The sequence below is a fragment of the Salmo trutta genome, chromosome 16 (genome assembly GCF_901001165.1).
Source record: "Salmo trutta chromosome 16, fSalTru1.1, whole genome shotgun sequence".
Taxonomy (NCBI): domain Eukaryota; kingdom Metazoa; phylum Chordata; class Actinopteri; order Salmoniformes; family Salmonidae; genus Salmo; species Salmo trutta.
In genome coordinates, this window is record NC_042972.1 from 1351309 (window position 1) to 1377844 (window position 26536).

General features: G+C 45.7%; 1 protein-coding gene across 2 annotated transcripts in view; it reads right to left on the reverse strand.

Annotated features, from left to right (window-relative positions):
- Window positions 1-4997: 4997 nt before the first annotated feature.
- The window catches only part of ptpdc1a (protein tyrosine phosphatase domain containing 1a), a 62356-nt gene continuing 40817 nt past the window's right edge, over window positions 4998-26536 (reverse strand). Inside the window, exons 7-12 of one of the 2 annotated variants that reach the window (XM_029692722.1) lie at window positions 25643-25962; window positions 23386-23945; window positions 22413-23352; window positions 21043-21228; window positions 6033-6143; window positions 4998-5277 (exon numbers count right to left, since the gene is read on the reverse strand). In XM_029692722.1, coding sequence (XP_029548582.1) covers window positions 5158-5277; window positions 6033-6143; window positions 21043-21228; window positions 22413-23352; window positions 23386-23945; window positions 25643-25962 — 2237 coding nt within the window. In that variant the 3' untranslated portion in view covers window positions 4998-5157. Of the gene's footprint in view, window positions 5278-6032; window positions 6144-21042; window positions 21229-22412; window positions 23946-25642; window positions 25963-26536 lie in introns of both variants that reach the window. The other variant, XM_029692721.1, reaches the window with a different exon arrangement.

A 26536-nucleotide genomic window follows, 5' to 3' on the forward strand; every position in this document is an offset into this window, starting at 1 on the left:
CGAAACTGGAGTATACATCCCTTGGTTAAACTGGAGTTTACATCCCTTGGTTAAACTGGAGTATACATCCCTTGGTTAAACTGGAGTTTTACATCCCTTGGTTAAACTGGAGTATACATCCCTTGGTTAAACTGGAGTATACATCCCTTGGTTAAACTGGAGTTTTACATCCCTTGGTTAAACTGGAGTATACATCCCTTGGTTAAACTGGAGTTTTACATCCCTTGGTTAAACTGGAGCACTTCTGTCAGTGTTACACGTCTGCAGTGGGCCACCGGACCATCAAAACAGAGCTACATTACATTGTAAATATGTTGTCTTTACATTGACAAAATGTTGTCTTTACATTGACAATGTGTTGTCTTTACATTGACAATGTGTTGTCTTTACATTGTCTCCTGGGTTGCATCCCAAATGGCACCCTATTCCATATATAGTACACTACTTTAGACAGAAAAAAGGAATAGTAGTGCACTAAAAAGGGAATAGGGTGCCATTTGGGATGTCATTCCAGTAAGTGAGGTCAGAGTAGTCTAAGTGGCTACGGTGTTCAACAATCTACAGTGTTTCCTTTAGAGAAAACATTACAGATCCCCATATCAGGCCATTATAGTAGACTATAAACACAGTAACATTACAGATCCCCATATCAGGCCATTATAGTAGACTATAAACACAGTAACATTACAGATCCCCATATCAGGCCATTATAGTAGACTATAAACACAGTAACATTACAGATCCCCATATCAGGCCATTATAGTAGACTATAAACACAGTAACATTACAGATCCCCATATCAGGCCATTATAGTAGACTATAAACACAGTAACATTACAGACTATAAACACAGTAACATTACAGATCCCCATATCAGGCCATTATAGTAGACTATAAGCACAGTAACATTACAGATCCCCATATCAGGCCATTATAGTAGACTATAAGCACAGTAACATTACAGATCCCCATATCAGGCCATTATAGTAGACTATAAACACAGTAACATTACAGATCCCCATATCAGGCCATTATAGTAGACTATAAACACAGTAACATTACAGATCCCCATATCAGGCCATTATAGTAGACTATAAGCACAGTAACATTACAGATCCCCATATCAGGCCATTATAGTAGACTATAAGCACAGTAACATTACAGATCCCATATCAGGCCATTATAGGAAACTATAACACAGTAACATTACAGATCCCCATATCAGGCCATTATAGTAGACTATAACACAGTAACATTACAGATCCCCATATCAGGCCATTATAGTAGACTATAAACACAGTAACATTACAGATCCCCATATCAGGCCATTATAGTAGACTATAAACACAGTAACATTACAGATCCCCATATCAGGCCATTATAGTAGACTATAAACACAGTAACATTACAGATCCCCATATCAGGCCATTATAGTAGACTATAAACACAGTAACATTACAGATCCCCATATCAGGCCATTATAGTAGACTATAAACACAGTAACATTACAGATCCCCATATCAGGCCATTATAGTAGACTATAAACACAGTAACATTACAGATCCCCATATCAGGCCATTATAGTAGACTATAAACACAGTAACATTACAGATCCCCATATCAGGCCATTATAGTAGACTATAAACACAGTAACATTACAGATCCCCATATCAGGCCATTATAGTAGACTATAAACACAGTAACATTACAGATCCCCATATCAGGCCATTATAGTAGACTATAAACACAGTAACATTACAGATCCCCATATCAGGCCATTATAGTAGACTATAAACACAGTAACATTACAGATCCCCATATCAGGCCATTATAGTAGACTATAAACACAGTAACATTACAGATCCCCATATCAGGCCATTATAGTAGACTATAAACACAGTAACATTACAGATCCCCATATCAGGCCATTATAGTAGACTATAAACACAGTAACATTACAGATCCCCATATCAGGCCATTATAGTAGACTATAAACACAGTAACATTACAGATCCCCATATCAGGCCATTATAGTAGACTATAAACACAGTAACATTACAGATCCCCATATCAGGCCATTATAGTAGACTATAAACACAGTAACATTACAGATCCCCATATCAGGCCATTATAGTAGACTATAAACACAGTAACATTACAGATCCCCATATCAGGCCATTATAGTAGACTATAAGCACAGTAACATTACAGATCCCCATATCAGGCCATTATAGTAGACTATAAGCACAGTAACATTACAGATCCCCATATCAGGCCATTATAGTAGACTATAAGCACAGTAACATTACAGATCCCCATATCAGGCCATTATAGTAGACTATAAACACAGTAACATTACAGATCCCCATATCAGGCCATTATAGTAGACTATAACACAGTAACATTACAGATCCCCATATCAGGCCATTATAGTAGACTATAAACACAGTAACATTACAGATCCCCATATCAGGCCATTATAGTAGACTATAAACACAGTAACATTACAGATCCCCATATCAGGCCATTATAGTAGACTATAAACACAGTAACATTACAGATCCCATATCAGGCCATTATAGTAGACTATAAACACAGTAACATTACAGATCCCCATATCAGGCCATTATAGTAGACTATAAACACAGTAACATTACAGATCCCCATATCAGGCCATTATAGTAGACTATAAACACAGTAACATTACAGATCCCCATATCAGGCCATTATAGTAGACTATAAACACAGTAACATTACAGATCCCCATATCAGGCCATTATAGTAGACTATAAACACAGTAACATTACAGATCCCCATATCAGGCCATTATAGTAGACTATAAACACAGTAACATTACAGATCCCCATATCAGGCCATTATAGTAGACTATAAACACAGTAACATTACAGATCCCCATATCAGGCCATTATAGTAGACTATAAACACAGTAACATTACAGATCCCCATATCAGGCCATTATAGTAGACTATAAACACAGTAACATTACAGATCCCCATATCAGGCCATTATAGTAGTCAAATCAAATGTTATTTGATTAGTTGAGGCAGAGAGCGTTTAAATGCAGAGGTGGTTGTAGGCAGGAGGTTTTGATTAAGTCGTCCTAACCCACTGGTTGAATCAACGTCGTTTACGTCTGTACCCAGTGGGAATGACATTTTATACAGTACAATGTTCACTCATGTCTCAGTCAGGTGTTTTTGGTGTAATATTTCAGATGAGGACGTAAATTACAGTATCGCTTTAGAAGCACAATCACTGTGACCAGCTAGTTTGCATTACTCACGATAGAAAGAGCATTTTGAGTTGCATTTTAATCTAGCTAAGCAATTTACTAATTAACATATCAAGTTCTGCATTTTGTCCTATGCATCCCAAATGGCACCCTATTCCCTATATTAGTGCACTACTTCTGACTAGAGCCCACAGCACTATATAGGGAATAGGGCTCTGGTCTAAAGTAGTGCACTATATAGGGAATAGGGCTCTGGTCTAAAGTAGTGCACTATATAGGGAATAGGGCTCTGGTCTATAGTAGTGCACTATATAGGGAATAGGGCCCTGGTCTAAAGTAGTGAACTATATAGGGAATAGGGCTCTGGTCTATAGTAGTGCACTATATAGGGAATAGGGCTCTGGTCTAAAGTAGTGCACTATATAGGGAATAGGGCTCTGGTATAAAGTAGTGCACTATATAGGGAATAGGGTGATATTTGGGACATCCTGTGTTTCATCATGTTTTTCTATTCAAGTGAGAAGTTCAATAAATAAGGCATTGGTCAGTTTTAGACAGTGAAAATGTATTTTAGTTCAAATTAAATAAAGTGTTTTATTTTCTCTTCTTCAGCTCTGAGAGCTGAGCAAAGCAGCAGTTTAATTCTTCACTGAAATAAAATAACATTTACATTCATTTCATCAGGATTCCCTTTCCAGTCAATGCTGACAAAAACCAACGTACCAACCAACACCCTATTCCCTATATAGTGCACTACATACTTTTGACAATGACCCATTGGACACTGGTCTAAAGTAGTGCACTATATAGGGAATAGGGTTCTGGTCTAAAGTAGTGCACTATATAGGGAATAGGGCCCTGGTCTAAAGTAGTGCACTATATAGGGAATAGGGCTCTGGTCTATAGTAGTGCACTATATAAGGAATAGGGCCCTGGTCTAAAGTAGTGCACTATATAGGGAATAGGGCTCTGGTCTAAAGTAGTGCACTATATAGGGAATAGGGCCCTGGTCTAAAGTAGTGCACTATATAAGGAATAGGGCTCTGGTCTATAGTAGTGCACTATATAAGGAATAGGGCTCTGGTCTAAAGTAGTGCACTATATAAGGAATAGGGCCCTGGTCTAAAGTAGTGCACTATATAGGGAATAGGGCTCTGGTCTATAGTAGTGCACTATATAGGGAATAGGGCCCTGGTCTAAAGTAGTGCACTATATAGGGAATAGGGTGCTATTGGGGAGTCACACTAAAAACAGAGGTCTAACATCCGTTTCCACAGCATCACCTACAGTAGTAGGTCAGAAACACTAAGACATGTAGCTGAAACATCACCTGGCACATTAACACAGAATGGCAGTTTTACATTAAAAAAACAAAAACAGTAAGAAATAGCTAAAAAACAAACAAAAACCAAGCTTGATGCTGAAATCACATCACGTTGAAATAATGATGATGTTGTATGACATCTAAAGCTTGGTAACAGTAGAGAACGCAGCGCAGAAGTATCGTCCGTTAGCTCGTCAGGACAGACCTTAATGGAAAACGATCTTCTGGGATTTGTTTCATTAGTCCATTGTTGACATAGTCCCAAACTATTTTGCTAAGATATGTAACTTTCAAATACAGAAATCATCCCCATATGATGCATTTTGAAAGTTACATATCTTAAAAACTTGATTGCTGACAGTCCCAAACTGTTTTGCTTATGTCAACAATGGACTAATGAAACAAATACCAAAAATATAGTTTTGGGTGGAGTTTTCCTTTAACATGGGGCCAGGAGAGAGAAAGAGGGGGAGGAGAGGCAGGAAAGAGGTTAGCTAGTCAGAACAGAGCTGGGTTAAACTAGAAGCAAAGAACAGGGGGGGAGAGGAAAGGAGAGGAGCGAGGAGGTCCGAGGGAAATATCAGGAGGAGTGGTTGGTAGACTCCATCTCCCCCTCTGCTCTTTCTCTCAGCTGATGCAGGACGGGAGTCAGGGTAGCTATCAGTGTCTGGTGTAGAACATGGTCACTCTCTGAGGAGATCTGGTGGATAAGACATAGAACATGGTCACTGAGGGGATCTGGTGGATAAGGCATATAGAACATGGTCACTCTCTGAGGAGATCTGGTGGATAAGACATAGAACATGGTCACTGAGGGGATCTGGTGGATAAGGCATATAGAACATGGTCACTCTCTGAGGAGATCTGGTGGATAAGGCATATAGAACATGGTCACTCTCTGAGGAGATCTGGTGGATAAGACATATAGAACATGGTCACTCTCTGAGGAGATCTGGTGGATAAGACATAGAACATGGTCACTGAGGGGATCTGGTGGATAAGGCATATAGAACATGGTCACTCTCTGAGGAGATCTGGTGGATAAGGCATATAGAACATGGTCACTCTCTGAGGAGATCTGCTGGATAAGACATAGAACATGGTCACTCTCTGAGGAGATCTGGGGAGGAAACACACTACATCACACCAATGCTAGTAATGGGCTTGTTCCAAACAGCACCCTATTCCCTATTTAGCGCACCTTTGACCAGGACCCACAGGGCTCTGGGTGTCAGTATGGGTATTCAGCTCAGGACCCACAGGGCTCTGGGTGTCAGTATGGGTATTCAGCTCAGGGCTCTGGGTGTCAGTATGTCAGCATGGGTATTCAGCTCAGGACCCACAGGGCTCTGGTTTAAAGTAGTGCACTATATAGGGAACAGGGTGGCATTTAGAACACATTACATGGTTTTTCTTATTCTGAATAACAAGGATGTCCTTCGGTCCAGTACTTACCTTAGTGAAGACCTTGATGGTGTGATTGAGGAAGTCAGCTTCCTCCTTGTCAGGTAAGGCCAGCAGATGAGCAGCACAGTCCAGGATGCAGAGCAGGGTCAGTCTGTGGCCCTGGAGGCGAGGACGACAATGAACAGACAGACACAGAATTAGGGACACCAAAATTTACAGGTTTCCCAGAAATCCTGGATTTCCTGTTTATTTCCCTCTTGGGATTTCTGAAAAATCTAAGAATTTGTGGAAAATTACTGGAATATTTAAAATTCTATTATATATCACCTGACCCGAAGAGGAAGGGACAGAGGAACCTTAACCACGCTGTACCCCACATTAACCACGCTGTACGACACATTAACCACGCTGTACCCCACATTAACCACGCTGTACGACACATTAACCACGCTGTACCCCACATTAACCACGCTGTACCCCACATTAACCACGCTGTACGACACATTAACCACGCTGTACCCCACATTAACCACGCTGTACCCCACATTAACCACGCTGTACCCACATTAACCACGCTGTACCCCACATTCACCACGCTGTACCCCACCACGCTGTACCCCATATTAACCACGCTGTACCCCACATTAACCACGCTGTACCCCACATTAACCACGCTGTACCCCACATTAACCACGCTGCACCCCACATTAACCACGCTGCACCCCACATTCACCACGCTGTACCCCATATTAACCACGCTGTACCCCATATTAACCACGCTGTACCCCACATTAACCACGCTGTACCCCAAATTAACCACGCTGTACCCCATATTAACCACGCTGTACTCCATATTAACCACGCTGTACCCCACATTCACCACGCTGTACCGCACATTAACCACGCTGTACCCCACATTAACCACGCTGTACCCCACATTAACCACGCTGTACCCCATATTAACACATTCACCACGCTGTACCCCACATTAACCATGCTTTACCCCACATTCACCACGCTGTACCCCAAATTAACCACGCTGTACCCAACATTAACCACGCTGTACCCCACATTAACCACACTGTACCCCACATTAACCACGCTGTACCCCACATTAACCACGCTGTACCCCACATTCACCACGCTGTACCCCACATTCACCACGCTGTACCCCACATTCACCACGCTGTACCCCACATTAACCACGCTGTACCCCACATTAACCACGCTGTACCCCACATTAACACATTAACCACGCTGTACCCCATATTAACCACGCTGTACCCCACATTAACCACGCTGTACCCCACATTCACCACGCTGTACCCCATATTAACCACGCTGTACCCCATATTAACCACGCTGTACCCCATATTAACCACGCTGTACCCCACATTAACAACGCTGTACCCCAAATTAACCACGCTGTACCCCATATTAACACATTCAACACGCTGTACCCCACATTAACCACGCTGTACTCCACATTAACCACGCTGTACCACACATTAACCACGCTGTACCCCACATTAACCACGCTGTACTCCACATTAACCACGCTGTACCCCACATTAACCACGCTGTACCCCACATTCACCACGCTGTACCCCACCACGCTGTACCCCACATTAACCACGCTGTACCCCACATTAACCACGCTGTACCCCACATTAACACATTAACCACGCTGTACCCCACATTAACCACGCTGTACCCCACATTCACCACGCTGTACCCCATATTAACCACGCTGTACCCCATATTAACCACGCTGTACCCCACATTAACCACGCTGTACCCCATATTAACACATTCACCACGCTGTACCCCACATTAACCACGCTGTACCCCATTTTAACCACGCTGTACCCCATATTAACCACGCTGTACCCCACATTCACCACGCTGTACCCCACATTCACCACGCTGTACCCCACATTCACCACGCTGTACCCCACATTCACCACGCTGTACCCCACATTAACCACGCTGTACCCCATATTAACACATTCACCACGCTGTACCCGACATTAACCATGCTTTACCCCACATTCACCACGCTGTACCCCACATTCACCACGCTGTACCCCACATTCACCACGCTGTACCCCACATTAACCACGCTGTACCCCATATTAACACATTCACCACGCTGTACCCGACATTAACCACACTGTACCCCACATTCACCACGCTGTACCCCACCACGCTGTACCCCACATTAACCACGCTGTACCCCACATTAACCACGCTGTACCCCATATTCACCACGCTGTACCCCACATTCACCACGCTGTACCCCACATTCACCACGCTGTACCCCACATTCACCACGCTGTACCCCACATTCACCACGCTGTACCCCATATTAACCACGCTGTACCCCACATTCACCACGCTGTACCGCACATTAACCATTGTGTAGCCGGACGACAGCTAACTTCCGTCATCCTCTGGGTACATTTTTTTCCTGGAAAACATTTTTTTCCTGTGTATGCAGTTTCCTGTTTCCGGTCACAACTTGCAGACTTGTTTACGCTGTTGTGCGTTTTTGTTACCGTTTTTACTTTGCTACCTGACGGTTTTTACTTTTTCATTACCGTATATTTTTACTTTTTCCCTCACTCAACTTTTTTTTTTCTCATTCAACTTTCCTACCCCGGAGGTTTTATCTGGACATGGTTCGTCAGGACTTCAAACAGCCGAAGCTAAGTAACATTAACATGATGCCTTCTAATTGCAGTCGTTGTACTCATAATATACAGGAGAACGATCGCCTTACGGCAAGGATAGCTGTGCTGCAAGCCCAGCTTCAGACGCAATCGTTAGGCAAGGGTCATTTCAGTGTAGGAAAGGATGAAACAGCGTCTGTGCCACCAGCAAGTACAGATAGTAACGTTAGTATAAACCCCCTCGCACGGTCCCCGCAGCCGGACATCTTTCTCTTGGTTTCTGGAGGGAAACGCTGTAGGAATGCTCAACCGGTGTCGCTTATTCAGCCGACAGAAACTTTCAACCGGTTCTCCCCATTAAGCGAGTCGGAGTCGGAGGCCGAGACTTCTCTGGTCTCTGCTCCTCCCGTTGTGGGGTCTGAGACGCCGACGGCTCCCACCATTAGCTCTGACAAATTGAAAACCCTAGTCATTGGCGACTCCATTACCCGCAGTATTAGACTTAAAACTAATCATCCAGCGATCATACACTGTTTACCAGGGGGCAGGGCTACCGACGTTAAGGCTAATCTAAAGACGGTGCTGGCTAAAGCTAAAACTGGCGAGTGTAGAGAGTATAGAGATATTGTTATCCACGTCGGCACCAACGATGTTAGGATGAAACAGTCAGAGGTCACCAAGCGCAATATAGCTTCAGCGTGTAAATCAGCTAGAAAGATGTGTCGGCATCGAGTAATTGTCTCTGGCCCCCTCCCAGTTAGGGGGAGTGATGAGCTCTACAGCAGAGTCTCACAACTCAATCGCTGGATGAAAACTGTTTTCTGCCCCTCCCAAAAGATAGAATTTGTAGATAACTGGCCCTCTTTCTGGGATTCACCCACAAACAGGACCAAGCCTGGCCTGCTGAGGAGTGACGGACTCCATCCTAGCTGGAGGGGTGCTCTCATCTTATCTTCGAACATAGACAGGGCTCTAACTCCTCTAGCTCCACAATGAAATAGGGTGCAGGCCAGGCAACAGGCTGTTAGCCAGCCTGCCAGCTTAGTGGAGTCTGCCACGAGCACAGTTAGCGTAGTCAGCTCAGCTTTCCCCATTGAGACCGTGTCTGTGCCTCGATCTTGGTTGGGCAAAATTAAAAATGGCGGTGTTCGCTTCAGTAATCTTACTAGTATAAAGACCTCCTCCATTCCTGCCATTATTGAAAGAGATTGTGATACTTCACATCTCAAAATTGGGTTACTTAATGTTAGATCCCTCACTTCCAAGGCAGTTATAGTCAATGAACTAATCACTGATCATAATCTTGATGTGATTGGCCTGACTGAAACATGGCTTAAGCCTGATGAATTTACTGTGTTAAATGAGGCCTCACCCCCTGGTTACACTAGTGACCAAACCCCCCGTGCATCCGGCAAAGGCGGAGGTGTTGCTAACATTTACGATAGCAAATTTCAATTTACAAAAAAAAAACAATGACGTTTTCGTCTTTTGAGCTTCTAGTCATGAAATCTATGCAGCCTACTCAATCACTTTTTATAGCTACTGTTTACAGGCCTCCTGGGCCATATGCAGTGTTCCTTACTGAGTTCCCTGAATTCCTATCGGATCTTGTAGTCATAGCAGATAATATTCTAATTTTTGGTGACTTTAACATTCACATGGAAAAGTCCACAGACCCACTCCAAAAGGCTTTCGGAGCCATCATCGACTCAGTGGGTTTTGTCCAACATGTCTCTGGACCTACTCACTGCCACAGTCATACTCTGGACCTAGTTTTGTCCCATGGAATAAATGTTGTGGATCTTAATGTTTTTCCTCATAATCCTGGATTATCGGACCACCATTTTATTGCGTTTACAATTGCAACAAATAATCTGCTCAGACCCCAACCAAGGAAGATTAAAAGTCGTGCTATAAATTCTCAGACAACCCAAAGATTCCTTGATGCCCTTCCAGACTCCCTCTGCCTACCCAAGGACGTCAGAGGACAAGAATCAGTTAACCACCTAACCGAGGAACTCAATTCAACCTTGCGCAATACCCTAGATGCAGTTGCACCCCTAAAAATTAAAAACATCTGTCATAAGAAACTAGCTCCCTGGTATACAGAAAATACACGAGCTCTGAAGCAAGCTTCCAGAAAATTGGAACGGAAATGGCGCCACACTAAACTGGAAGTCTTCCGACTAGCTTGGAAAGACAGTACCGTGCAGTATCGAAGAGCCCTCACTGCTGCACGATCATCCTATTTTTCCAACTTAATTGAGGAAAATAAGAACAATCCGAAATTTCTTTTTGACACTGTCGCAAAGCTAACTAAAAAGCAGCATTCGCAAATGGAGGATGGCTTTCACTTCAGCAGTAATAAATTTATGAACTTTTTTGAGGAAAAGATCATGATCATTAGAAAGCAAATTACGGACTCCTCTTTAAATCTGGGTATTCCTCCAGGGCTTCATTGTCCAGAGTCTGCACAACTCTGCCAGGACCTTGGCTCAAGGGAGATACTAAAGTGTTTTAGTACTATATCTCTTGACACAATGATGAAAATAATCATGGCCTCCAAACCCTCAAGCTGCATACTGGACCCTATTCCAACTAAACTACTGAAAGAGCTGCTTCCTGTGCTTGGCCCTCCTATGTTGAACATAATAAACGGCTCTCTATCCACCGGATGTGTACCAAGCTCACTAAAAGTGGCAGTAATAAAGCCTCTCTTGAAAAAGCCGAATCTTGACCCAGAAATTATAAAAAACTATCGGCCTATATCGAATCTTCCATTCCTCTCAAAAATTTTAGAAAAAGTTGTTGCGCAGCAACTCACTGCCTTCCTGAAGACAAACAATGTATACGAAACGCTTCAGTCTGGTTTTAGACCCCATCATAGCACTGAGACTGCACTTGTGAAGGTGGTAAATGACCTTTTAATGACGTCAGACCGAGGCTCTGCATCTGTCCTCATGCTCCTAGATCTTAGTGCCGCTTTTGATACCATCGATCACCACATTCTTTTGGAGAGATTGGAAACCCAAATTGGTCTACATGGACAAGTTCTGGCCTGGTTTAGATCTTATCTGTCGGAAAGATATCAGTTTGTCTCTGTGAATGGTTCGTCCTCTGACAAATCAATTGTAAATTTCGGTGTTCCTCAAGGTTCCGTTCTAGGACCACTATTGTTTTCACTATATATTTTACCTCTTGGGGATGTCATTCGAAAACATAATGTTAAATTTCACTGCTATGCGGACGACACACAGCTGTACATTTCAATGAAACATGGTGAAGCCCCAAAATTGCTCTCGCTAGAAGCCTGTGTTTCAGACATAAGGAAGTGGATGGCTGCAAATTTTCTACTTTTAAACTCGGACAAAACAGAGATGCTTGTCCTAGGTCCCAAGAAACAAAGAGATCTTCTGTTGAATCTGACAATTAATCTGGATGGTTGTACAGTCGTCTCAAATAAAACTGTGAAGGACCTCGGCGTTACTCTGGACCCTGATCTCTCTTTTGAAGAACATATCAAGACTGCTTCAAGGACAGCTTTTTTCCATCTACGTAACATTGCAAAAATCAGAAACTTTCTGTCCAAAAATGACGCAGAAAAATTAATCCATGCTTTTGTTACTTCTAGGCTCGACTACTGCAATGCTCTACTTTCCGGCTACCCGGATAAAGCACTAAACAAACTTCAGTTAGTGCTAAATACGGCTGCTAGAATCCTGACTAGAACCAAAAAATTTGATCATATTACTCCAGTGCTAGCTTCCCTACACTGGCTTCCTGTTAAGGCAAGGGCTGATTTCAAGGTTTTACTGCTAACCTACAAAGCATTACATGGGCTTGCTCCTACCTATCTTTCCGATTTGGTCCTGCCGTACATACCTACACGTACGCTACGGTCACAAGACGCAGGCCTCCTAATTGTCCCTAGAATTTCTAAGCAAACGGCTGGAGGTAGGGCTTTCTCCTATAGAGCTCCATTTTTATGGAATGGTCTGCCTACCCATGTGAGAGACGCAGACTCAGTCTCAACCTTTAAGTCTTTACTGAAGACTTATCTCTTCAGTAGGTCCTATGATTAAGTATAGTCTGGCCCAGGAGTGTGAAGGTGAACGGAAAGGCTGGAGCAACGAACCGCCCTTGCTGTCTCTGCCTTGTCGGTTCCCCTCTTCCCACTGGGATTCTCTGCCTCTAACCCTTTTACAGGGGCTGAGTCACTGACTTACTGGTGTTCTTCCATGCCGTCCATGGGAGGGGTGCGTCACTTGAGTAGGTTGAGCCACTGACGTGGTCTTCCTGTCTGGGTTGGCGCCCCCCCTTGGGTTGTGCCGTGGCGGACATCTTTGTGGGCTATACTCGGCCTTGTCTTCGGACAGTAAGTTGGTGGTTGTAGATATCCCTCTAGTGGTGTGGGGGCTGTGCTTTGGCAAAGTGGGTGGGGTTATATCCTGCCTGTTTGGCCCTGTCCGGGGGTATCATCGGATGGGGCCACAGTGTCTTCTGATCCCTCCTGTCTCAGCCTCCAGTATTTATGCTGCAGTAGTTTATGTGTCGGGGGGCTAGGGTCAGTCTGTTACATCTGGAGTATTCTCTTGTCTTATCCGGTGTCCTGTGTGAATGTAAATATGCTCTCTCTAATTCTCTCTTTCTTTCTTTCTTTCTTTCTCTCGGAGGACCTGAGCCCTAGGACTACCTGGCATGATGACTCCTTGCTGTCCCCAGTCCACCTGGCCATGCTGCTGCTCCAGTTTCAACTGTTCTGCCTGCGGCTACGGAACCCTGACCTGTTCACCGGACGTGCTTGTTGCACCCTCGACAATTACTATGATTATTATTATTTGACCATGCTGGTCATTTACGAACATTTTAACATCTTGACCATGTTCTGTTATAATATCCACCCGGCACAGCCAGAAGAGGACTGGCCACCCCTCATAGCCTGGTTCCTCTCTAGGTTTCTTCCTAGGTTTTTGGCCTTTCTCAGGAGTTTTTCCTAGGGAGTTTTTCCCAGCCACCGTGCTTCTTTCACATGCATTGCTTGCTGTTTGGGGTTTTAGGCTGGGTTTCTGTACAGCACTTTGAGATTTCAGCTGATGTACGAAGGGCTATATAAATAAATTTGATTTGATTTGATTTGATTAACCACGCTGTACCCCACATTAACCACGCTGTACCCCACATTAACCACGCTGTACCCCACATTAACACATTCACCACGCTGTACCCCACATTAACCATGCTTTACCCCACATTCACCACGCTGTACCCCAAATTAACCACGCTGTACCCAACATTAACCACGCTGTACCCCACATTAACCACGCTGTACCCCACATTAACCACGCTGTACCCCACATTCACCACGCTGTACCCCACATTCACCACGCTGTACCCCACATTCACCACGCTGTACCCCACATTCACCACGCTGTACCCCACATTAACCACGCTGTACCCCACATTAACCACGCTGTACCCCACATTAACCACGCTGTACCCCACATTCACCACGCTGTACCCACATTCACCACGCTGTACCCCACATTCACCACGCTGTACCCCACATTAACCACGCTGTACCCCACATTCACCACGCTGTACCCCACATTAACCACGCTGTACCCCAAATTAACCACGCTGTACCCCATATTAACACATTCACCACGCTGTACCCCACATTAACCATGCTTTACCCCACATTCACCACGCTGTACCCCAAATTAACCACGCTGTACCCCACATTAACCACGCTGTACCCCACATTAACCACGCTGTACCCCACATTAACCATGCTGTACCCCACATTAACCACGCTGTACCCCACATTCACCACGCTGTACCCCACATTCACCACGCTGTCCCCCACATTCACCACGCTGTACCCCACATTAACCACGCTGTACCCCACATTAACCACGCTGTACCCCACATTCACCACGCTGTACCCCACCACGCTGTACCCCATATTAACCACGCTGTACCCCACATTAACCACGCTGTACCCCACATTAACACATTAACCACGCTGTACCCCATATTAACCACGTTGTACCCCACATTAACCACGCTGTACCCCACATTCACCACGCTGTACCCCATATTAACCACGCTGTACCCCATATTAACCACGCTGTACCCCACATTAACCACGCTGTACCCCAAATTAACCACGCTGTACCCCATATTAACACATTCACCACGCTGTACCCCACATTAACCACGCTGTACTCCACATTAACCACGCTGTACCACACATTAACCACGCTGTACCACACATTAACCACGCTGTACCCCACATTAACCACGCTGTACTCCACATTAACCACGCTGTACCCCACATTAACCACGCTGTACCCCACATTCACCACGCTGTACCCCACCACGCTGTACCCCACATTAACCACGCTGTACCCCACATTAACCACGCTGTACCCCACATTCAACACGCTGTACCCCATATTAACCACGCTGTACCCCATATTAACCACGCTGTACCCCACATTAACCACGCTGTACCCCACATTAACCACGCTGTACCCCAAATTAACCAAGCTGTACCCCATATTAACACATTCACCACGCTGTACCCCACATTAACCACGCTGTACCCCATTTTAACCACGCTGTACCCCATATTAACCACGCTGTACCCCACATTCACCACGCTGTACCCCACATTCACCACGCTGTACCCCACATTCACCACGCTGTACCCCACATTAACCACGCTGTACCCCATATTAACACATTCACCACGCTGTACCCGACATTAACCATGCTTTACCCCACATTCACCACGCTGTACCCCACATTCACCACGCTGTACCCCACATTCACCACGCTGTACCCCACATTAACCACGCTGTACCCCATATTAACACATTCACCACGCTGTACCCCACATTCACCACGCTGTACCCCACATTCACCACGCTGTACCCCACATTCACCACGCTGTACCCCACCACGCTGTACCCCACATTAACCACGCTGTACCCCACATTAACCACGCTGTACCCCACATTAACCACGCTGTACCCCATATTAACCACGCTGTACCCCACATTCACCACGCTGTACCCCACATTCACCACGCTGTACCCCACATTAACCACGCTGTACCCCACATTAACCACGCTGTACCCCACATTCACCACGCTGTACCCCACATTCACCACGCTGTACCCCAAATTAACCACGCTGTACCCCATATTAACACATTCACCACGCTGTACCCCACATTCACCACGCTGTACCCCACATTCACCACGCTGTACCCCACATTCACCACGCTGTACCCCACATTCACCACGCTGTACCCCACATTAACCACGCTGTACCCCACATTAACCACGCTGTACCCCACATTAACCACGCTGTATCCCACATTAACCACGCTGTACCCCACATTAACCACGCTGTACCCCACATTAACCACGCTGTACCCCACATTAACCACGCTGTACCCCACATTATCCACGCTGTACCCCATATTAACCACGTTGTACCCCATATTAACACATTCACCACGCTGTACCCCACATTAACCACGCTGTACCCCACATTCACCACGCTGTACCCCAAATTAACCACGCTGTACCCCAAATTAACACATTCACCACGCTGTACCCCACACTAACCACGCTGTACCCCACACTAACCACGCTGTACCCCACACTAACCACGCTGTACCCCACATTCACCACGCTGTACCCCACATTCACCACGCTGTACCCCACATTCACCACGCTGTACCCCACATTCACCACGCTGTACCCCACATTCACCACGCTGTACCCCATATTAACCACGCTGTACCCAATATTAACCACGCTGTACCCCACATTAACCACGCTGTACCCCACATTAACCACGCTGTACCCCATATTAACACATTCACCACGCTGTACCCCACATTCACCACGCTGTACCCCACATTCACCACGCTGTACCCCACATTCACCACGCTGTACCCCACATTCACCACGCTGTACCCCACATTAACCACGCTGTACCCCACATTAACCACGCTGTACCCCACATTAACCACGCTGTACCCCACATTAACCACGCTGTACCCCACATTATCCACGCTGTACCCCATATTAACCACGTTGTACCCCATATTAACACATTCACCACGCTGTACCCCACATTAACCACGCTGTACCCCACATTCACCACGCTGTACCCCAAATTAACCACGCTGTACCCCAAATTAACACATTCACCACGCTGTACCCCACACTAACCACGCTGTACCCCACACTAACCACGCTGTACCCCACATTCACCACGCTGTACCCCACATTCACCACGCTGTACCCCACATTCACCACGCTGTACCCCACATTCACCACGCTGTACCCCATATTAACACATTCACCACGCTGTACCCCACATTAACCACCTTGTACCCCATATTAACCACGCTGTACCCCATATTAACCACGCTGTACCCCACATTAACCACGCTGTACCCCAAATTAACCACGCTGTACCCCATATTAACACATTCACCACGCTGTACCCCACATTAACCACCTTGTACCCCATATTAACCACGCTGTACCCCATATTAACCACGCTGTACCCCACATTCACCACGCTTTACCCCACATTAACCACGCTGTACCCCACAGTAACCACGCTGTACCCCATATTAACACATTCACCACGCTGTACCCCAAATTCACCACGCTGTACCCCACATTCACCACGCTGTACCCCACATTCACCACGCTGTACCCCACATTAACCACGCTGTACCCCACATTAACCACGCTGTACCCCACATTAACCACGCTGTACCCCACATTAACCACGCTGTACCCCACATTAACCACGCTGTACCCCACATTAACCACGCTGTACCCCATAGTAACCACACGATAACCCATATTAACCACGCTGTACCCCATATTAACCACGCTGTACCCCATATTAACCACGCTGTACCCCATAGTAACCACACGATAACCCATATTAACCACGCTGTACCCCATATTAACCACGCTGTACCCCATATTAACCACGCTGTACCCCATAGTAACCACACGATAACCCATATTAACCACGCTGTACCCCATATTAACCACGCTGTACCCCATAGTAACCACACTGTAACCCGTATTAACCACGCTGTACCCCACATTAACCACGCTGTACCCCACATTAACCACGCTGTACCCCACATTAACCACGCTGTACCCCACATTAACCACGCTGTACCCCAAATTAACCACGCTGTACCCCATATTAACACATTCACCACGCTGTACCCCACATTAACCACCTTGTACCCCATATTAACCACGCTGTACCCCATATTAACCACGCTGTACCCCACATTCACCACGCTTTACCCCACATTAACCACGCTGTACCCCACATTAACCACGCTGTACCCCACATTAACCACGCTGTACCCCATATTAACACATTCACCACGCTGTACCCCACATTAACCACGCTGTACCCCACATTCACCACGCTGTACCCCACATTCACCACGCTGTACCCCAAATTACCACGCTGTACCCACATTAACCACGCTGTACCCCACATTAACCACGCTGTACCCCACATTAACCACGCTGTACCCCACATTAACCACGCTGTACCCCACATTAACCACGCTGTACCCCACATTAACCACGCTGTACCCCACATTAACCACACGATAACCCATATTAACCACGCTGTACCCCATATTAACCACGCTGTACCCCATAGTAACCACACGATAACCCATATTAACCACGCTGTACCCCATAGTAACCACGCTGTACCCCATAGTAACCACACTGTAACCCGTATTAACCACGCTGTACCCCACATTAACCACACTGTACCCCACATTAACCACGCTGTACCCCACATTAACCACGCTGTACCCCACATTAACCACGCTGTACCCCACATTAACCACGCTGTACCCCACATTAACCACGCTGTACCCCACATTAACCACGCTGTACCCCACATTAACCACGCTGTACCCCACATTAACCACGCTGTACCCCACATTATCCACGCTGTACCCCATATTAACCACGTTGTACCCCATATTAACACATTCACCACGCTGTACCCCACATTAACCACGCTGTACCCTACATTCACCACGCTGTACCCCAAATTTACCACGCTGTACCCCAAATTAACACATTCACGACGCTGTACCCCACACTAACCACGCTGTACCCCACATTCACCACGCTGTACCCCACATTCACCACGCTGTACCCCACATTCACCACGCTGTACCCCACATTCACCACGCTGTACCCCACATTCACCACGCTGTACCCCATATTAACCACGCTGTACCCCACATTAACCACGCTGTACCCCACATTAACCACGCTGTACCCCAAATTAACCACGCTGTACCCCATATTAACACATTCAACACGCTGTACCCCACATTAACCACCTTGTACCCCATATTAACCACGCTGTACCCCATATTAACCACGCTGTACCCCACATTCACCACGCTTTACCCCACATTAACCACGCTGTACCCCACATTAACCACGCTGTACCCCATATTAACACATTCACCACGCTGTACCCCACATTAACCACGCTGTACCCCACATTCACCACGCTGTACCCCACATTCACCACGCTGTACCCCACATTAACCACGCTGTACCCCACATTAACCACGCTGTACCCCACATTAACCACGCTGTACCCCACATTAACCACGCTGTACCCCACATTAACCACGCTGTACCCCACATTAACCACGCTGTACCCCACATTAACCACGCTGTACCCCACAGTAACCACACGATAACCCATATTAACCACGCTGTACCCCATATTAACCACGCTGTACCCCATATTAACCACGCTGTACCCCATAGTAACCACACGATAACCCATATTAACCACGCTGTACCCCATATTAACCACGCTGTACCCCATATTAACCACGCTGTACCCCATAGTAACCACACGATAACCCATATTAACCACGCTGTACCCCATATTAACCACGCTGTACCCCATAGTAACCACACTGTAACCCGTATTAACCACGCTGTACCCCACATTAACCACGCTGTACCCCACATTAACCACGCTGTACCCCACATTAACCACGCTGTACCCCACATTAACCACGCTGTACCCCAAATTAACCACGCTGTACCCCAAATTAACCACGCTGTACCCCATATTAACACATTCACCACGCTGTACCCCACATTAACCACCTTGTACCCCATATTAACCACGCTGTACCCCACATTCACCACGCTGTACCCCACATTAACCACGCTGTACCCCACATTAACCACGCTGTACCCCATATTAACACATTCACCACGCTGTACCCCACATTAACCACGCTGTACCCCACATTCACCACGCTGTACCCCACATTCACCACGCTGTACCCCAAATTAACCACGCTGTACCCCACATTAACCACGCTGTACCCCACATTAACCACGCTGTACCCCACATTAACCACGCTGTACCCCACATTAACCACGCTGTACCCCATAGTAACCACGCTGTACCCCATATTAACCACGCTTTACCCCATATTAACCACGCTGTACCCCATATTAACCACGCTGTACCCCATATTAACCACGCTGTACCCCATAGTAACCACACGATAACCCATATTAACCACGCTGTACCCCATAGTAACCACGCTGTACCCCATAGTAACCACACTGTAACCCGTATTAACCACGCTGTACCCCACATTAACCACACTGTACCCCACATTAACCACGCTGTACCCCACATTAACCACGCTGTACCCCACATTAACCACGCTGTACCCCACATTAACCACGCTGTACCCCAAATTAACCACGCTGTACCCCAAATTAACCGCGCTGTACCCCAAATTAACCACGCTGTACCCCATATTAACACATTCACCACGCTGTACCCCACATTCACCACGCTGTACCCCACATTCACCACGCTGTACCCCACATTAACCACGCTGTACCCCATATTAACCACGCTGTACCCCATATTAACCACGCTGTACCCCATATTAACCACGCTGTACCCCATATTAACCACGCTGTACCCCATATTAACCACGCTGTACCCCATATTAACCACGCTGTACCCCACCACGCTGTACCCCACATTAACCACACTGTACCCCACATTAACCACGCTGTAACCCACATTAACCACGTAACAACCCATATTAAATACGCAACAACCCATATTTGCAAAAATGTCTAAACACCTGTTTTCACTATCATTATGGGATATTGTGTGTATATTTTTATTTATTTAATCCATTTTAGAATAAGGCTGTAACGTAACAAAATGTGGAAAAAGTCAAGGGGTCTGAGTACATTCCGAAGGCAATGTATATGACATCATCATACCTTCTCCAGAGAGTTGAGTGCATGTTGGGAGTTGTAGTTTTTCTGGCCCAGGGCCTGGACATCCTGAGAGGAGATGATTGGCTCTTTGAGCTGCTCCAGCCAGGACCACATGAGACCAGCCAGCACCATAGGGTCTCTCTCTAGACTCAGCCTCTCCCAGGCACCTTCTCTGGAGTTTAGCTCTGTCTGTCGGACCACACACACACACACACACACTATTGTATTAGTAGTCAACATCACACCTGGGTTAAAATACTTCATCTGTGTTTCATTGAGCTGCCTATTGCAACGGAAGAAATAGAGAAAAGTCCCACAAATTTCAACCGTGCCAACCTGGCACGCCAAACTGGCACGCCAAACTGGCACGCCAACCTGGCACGCCAACCTGGCGCACGCCAACCTGGCACGCCAACCTGGCACGCCAGGTAGGCTAAAGCAAATGCTGAAAGTATTTCAAATAGTATCTGAACCCAGGTCTGGTCAACACCAATCACAATGTAACCCAGGTCTGGTCAACACCAATCACAATGTAACCCTGGTCTGGTCAACACCAATCACAATGTAACCCTGGTCTGGTCAACACCAATCACAATGTAACCCTGGTCTGGTCAACACCAATCACAATGTAACCCTGGTCTGGTCAACACCAATCACAATGTAACCCAGGTCTGGTTAACACCAATCACAATGTAACCCTGGTCTGGTCAACACCAATCACAATGTAACCCTGGTCTGGTCAACACCAATCACAATGTAACCCTGATCTGGTCAACACCAATCACAATGTAACCCTGGTCTGGTCAACACCAATCACAATGTAAACCTGGTCTGGTCAACACCAATCACAATGTAACCCTGGTCTGGTCAACACCAATCACAATGTAACCCTGGTCTGGTCAACACCAATCACAATGTAACCCTGGTCTGGTCAACACCAATCACAATGTAACCCTGGTCTGGTCAACACCAATCACAATGTAACCCTGGTCTGGTCAACACCAATCACAATGTAACCCTGGTCTGGTCAACACCAATCACAATGTAACCCTGAATGTGAAACTCAGATAAAGAGTTACAAAACAAGATACAGCTGGGTGCACAAACACTCCAATATTTTTACACTATATAAACACACACATCAGTCAAACGGTCATGTCTTACCTGCCACACCAGTCAAAGTGTCATGTCTTACCTGCCACACCAGTCAAACGGTCATGTCTTACCTGCCACACCAGTCAGTGTCATGTCTTACCTGCCACACCAGTCAGTGTCATGTCTTACCTGCCACACCAGTCAGTGTCATGTCTTACCTGCCACACCAGTCAAAGTGTTATGTCTTACCTGCCACACCAGTCAGTGTCATGTCTTACCTGCCACACTGAGACCTTGTAGTGGAGATCTTCATCATTCAGGCCCAAAGCCAGAGCTCTGGCCACCAGCAGACGTCTGGCTTCCAGGGACAGATCAGCATACAGGGCGACGACAGGGACATCTGTCAGCTTCTCCCTGTCCTCTCCGTGCTTCCGTTCCTCTCCGTCCTCTCTTTCTCCAGCCTTCGCCCTCTCTTTTTCCTCTCTGTCCTCTCTCTCTCCAGCCTTCCCCCTCTCTTTTTCCTCTCTGTCCTCTCTCTCTCCAGCCTTCCCCCTCTCTTTTTCCTCTCTGTCTCCAGCCCTGTCTACCCCACACATAGACTCCTCTCCTCTTGTAAGGCTCATCACAGGCATATCTCCTCTCCACGGCCTCCCCTCTGACAGCTCTTCTCCTGAGGGTTTATACAGACTACCCCCAAACCCAAAAGACAGACTTCGCTGGCCCTCACAGAGCTGCTTCCGTCTCTGGAAGAGAGGAGACACGTTCTTCTGAGTTTGGTGATCCCTCTCCTTAGAAGTCCTGTACGGTCCTCCTCGCCTCTCGTCCCTTGTCTGCTCTCCCATGGAGAAGGGGTGGCGCTGTGGAGGGAGGCTAGGGGATGCGGTGGGCTCCCAGGCTGTGGCTAGATGGTGTTGGGTCAGAGGATTGCAGCAAGGGATGTTCCAGACCTGGTTCTGCTCCTGGTCTGGGTCTCGTCTGGGGTCTAGCTTATACAGGGCTGAGTCACTGTAGCTCAGCAAGCGTTTCCCCGGCTGCAGAGGCTTCAGGAGGGAGGCTGCCGCCCTGTTCTGCCGCTGCCACAGACGGTCCAGTTCCTGGTCATTGGACAGAACTGGGTCGTGGGCCAGGGCTGGGCTGAGAGGGGGCTCTAAGAATAACGATGGTTCATGGAGTAGTGCTAGGTTTGGAGTTAGAGGTCGTTCCATGTGTAGTGTGTGGGTTAGGGCTGTCTCAGGGCGGGAACAAGGCTGGGTTAGGGCTGTCTCAGGGCGGGGACAAGGCTGGGTTAGGGCTGTCTCAGGGCGGGAACAAGGCTGGGTTAGGGCTGTCTCAGGGCGGGAACAAGGCTGGGTTAGGGCTGTCTCAGGGCGGGGACAAGGCTGGGTTAGGGCTGTCTCAGGGCGGGAACAAGGCTGGGTTAGGGCTGTCTCAGGGCGTGGACAAGGCTGGGTTAGGGCTGTCTCAGGGCGGGAACAAGGCTGGGTTAGGGCTGTCTCAGGGCGGGAACAAGGCTGGGTTAGGGCTGTCTCAGGGCGGGAACAAGGCTGGGTTAGGGCTGTCTCAGGGCGGGGACAAGGCTGGGTTAGGGCTGTCTCAGGGCGGGGACAAGGCTGGGTTAGGGCTGTCTCAGGGCGGGGACAAGGCTGGGTTAGGGCTGTCTCAGGGCGGGGACCAGCCAGGTGGGGTGAAGGCACAGGGATGCCCTTCCCTCTCATCTCCTTCCCCAGCAGCTGAATGGCCTGCTGGGACACTGTCTTCTCCACCTCAGCCGTCAGGTCTGGAACCTCCAACACCTCCTCCTCCACCACCACCTTCAATAACATCATCATCATCAGTCAGGTCTGGAACCTCCACCACCTCCTCCTCCACCACCACCTTCAATAACATCATCATCATCACCATCATCACCATCAACAGTCAGGTCTGGAACCTCCACCACCTCCTCCTCCACCACCACCTTCAATAACATCATCATCATCATCATCACCATCAACAGTCAGGTCTGGAACCTCCACCACCTTCAAAAACAGTATTATTTTGTTTTTTACCTGTCTATAATACCATAACGTATTATTACCTGTCTATAATACCATACTGTGGTATTACCTGTCTATAATACCATAATGTATTATTACCTGTCTATAATACCATACTGTGGTATTACCTGTCTATAATACCATAATGTATTATTACCTGTCTATAATACCATACTGTGGTATTACCTGTCTATAATACCATAATGTATTATTACCTGTCTATAATACCATAATTATTACCTGTCTATGATACCATACTGTATTAATACCATAATAATGTATTACCTGTCTATAATATCATACTGTGGTATTACCTGTCTATAATACCATAATGTATTATTACCTGTCTATAATACCATAATTATTACCTGTCTATGATACCATACTGTATTAATACCATAATAATGTATTACCTGTCTATAATATCATACTGTATTAATACCTGTCTATAATACCATAATGTAGTATTACCTGTCTATTATACCATAGTGTTATTACCTGTTTATTATACCATAATAATGTATTACCTGTCTATAATACCATAATAATGTATTACCCATCTCTACCATAATCATGTATTACCTGTCTATTATACCATAATAATGTATTACCTGTCTATAATACCATAATAATGTATTACCTGTCTATAATACCATAATAATGTATTACCTGTCTATAATACCATAATAATGTATTACCTGTCTATAATAGCATAATAATGTATTACCTGTCTATAATAGCATAATAATGTATTACCCGTCTCTACCATAATAATGTATTACCCGTCTATAATAGCATAGTAATGTATTACCTGTCTATAATACCATACTAATGTATTACCTGTCTATAATACCATAATAATGTATTACCTGTCTATAATACCATAATAATGTATTACCTGTCTATAATAGCATAATAATGTATTACCTGTCTATAATACCATAATAATGTATTACCCGTCTCTACCATAATAATGTATTACCCGTCTATAATAGCATAGTAATGTATTACCTGTCTATAATACCATACTAATGTATTACCTGTCTATAATACCATAATAATGTATTACCTGTCTATAATACCATAATAATGTATTACCTGTCTATAATACCATAATAATGTATTACCTGTCTATAATACCATAATAATGTATTACCTGTCTATAATACCATAATAATGTATTACCTGTCTATAATACCATAATAATGTATTACCTGTCTATAATACCATAATAATGTATTACCTGTCTATAATACCATAATAATGTATTACCTGTCTATAATACCATAATAATGTATTACCTGTCTATAATACCATAATAATGTATTACCTATCTATAATACCATAATAATGTATTACCTATCTATAATACCATAATAATGTATTACCTATCTATAATACCATAATAATGTATTACCTGTCTATAATACCATAATAATGTATTACCTGTCTCTACCATAATAATGTATTACCTGTCTATTGGCAGCGATGTCCAGGAGGACCTTGCAGACCAGCTGGACGATCTTTGGCACGTTCTTCATCTGCCTCGCCTCGTACCCGTGCAGAAGGTGGCGTTGGCGAGTCAGGTACTGGGACAGCGTAACGGCGTTGGCCCGGGGTTCTGCGCAGGAGAACACGTTCCTCAACGGAACCAGGAACTGGGCGAACTCCCGGACACACAGCAGCTGGCCTCGGGTCTGGATGGAGTTGGGCCGCTTGGCTCTGACAAACAGGATGGCCTGGTCCGCACTCATACGAGAGGTGAACACCAGATAACACGCCAGTAACACACCTGGTAAATAGAGTAACACACTAGTAAACACAGTAACACACCTGGTTAACACAGTAACACACCTGGTAAATAGAGTAACACACTAGTAAACACAGTAACACACTAGTAAACACAGTAACACACCAGAAACACATCTAGTTAACACAGTAACACACCTGGTAAATAGAGTAACACACTAGTAAACACAGTAACACACCAGAAACACATCTAGTTAACACAGTAACACACCTGGTTAACACAGTAACACACCTGGTTAACACAGTAACACACCTGGTTAACACAGTAACACAAGTTTGTTATTAAGGCACATGAAAGTTCACATTCCAGAAGGCATTTCTGCCCCAAAAAATGCATTTTGATAAATATATATATTTTTTTAAATCAGTTCAAATGCCTCTACTGTGAACGGGTCACAAATAGGGTGTGAAAAAGGGATAAATTCTTCAAATGTTTTTATTTCACATTTTAATTAATGAAATGATTTTTTTTTTCTGTGCAAAATAAATAAACTAAGCATTGGATAATAAACAATTTTATGAAATTATGGTTTACACAACCTGCCATCCCCAGTCCA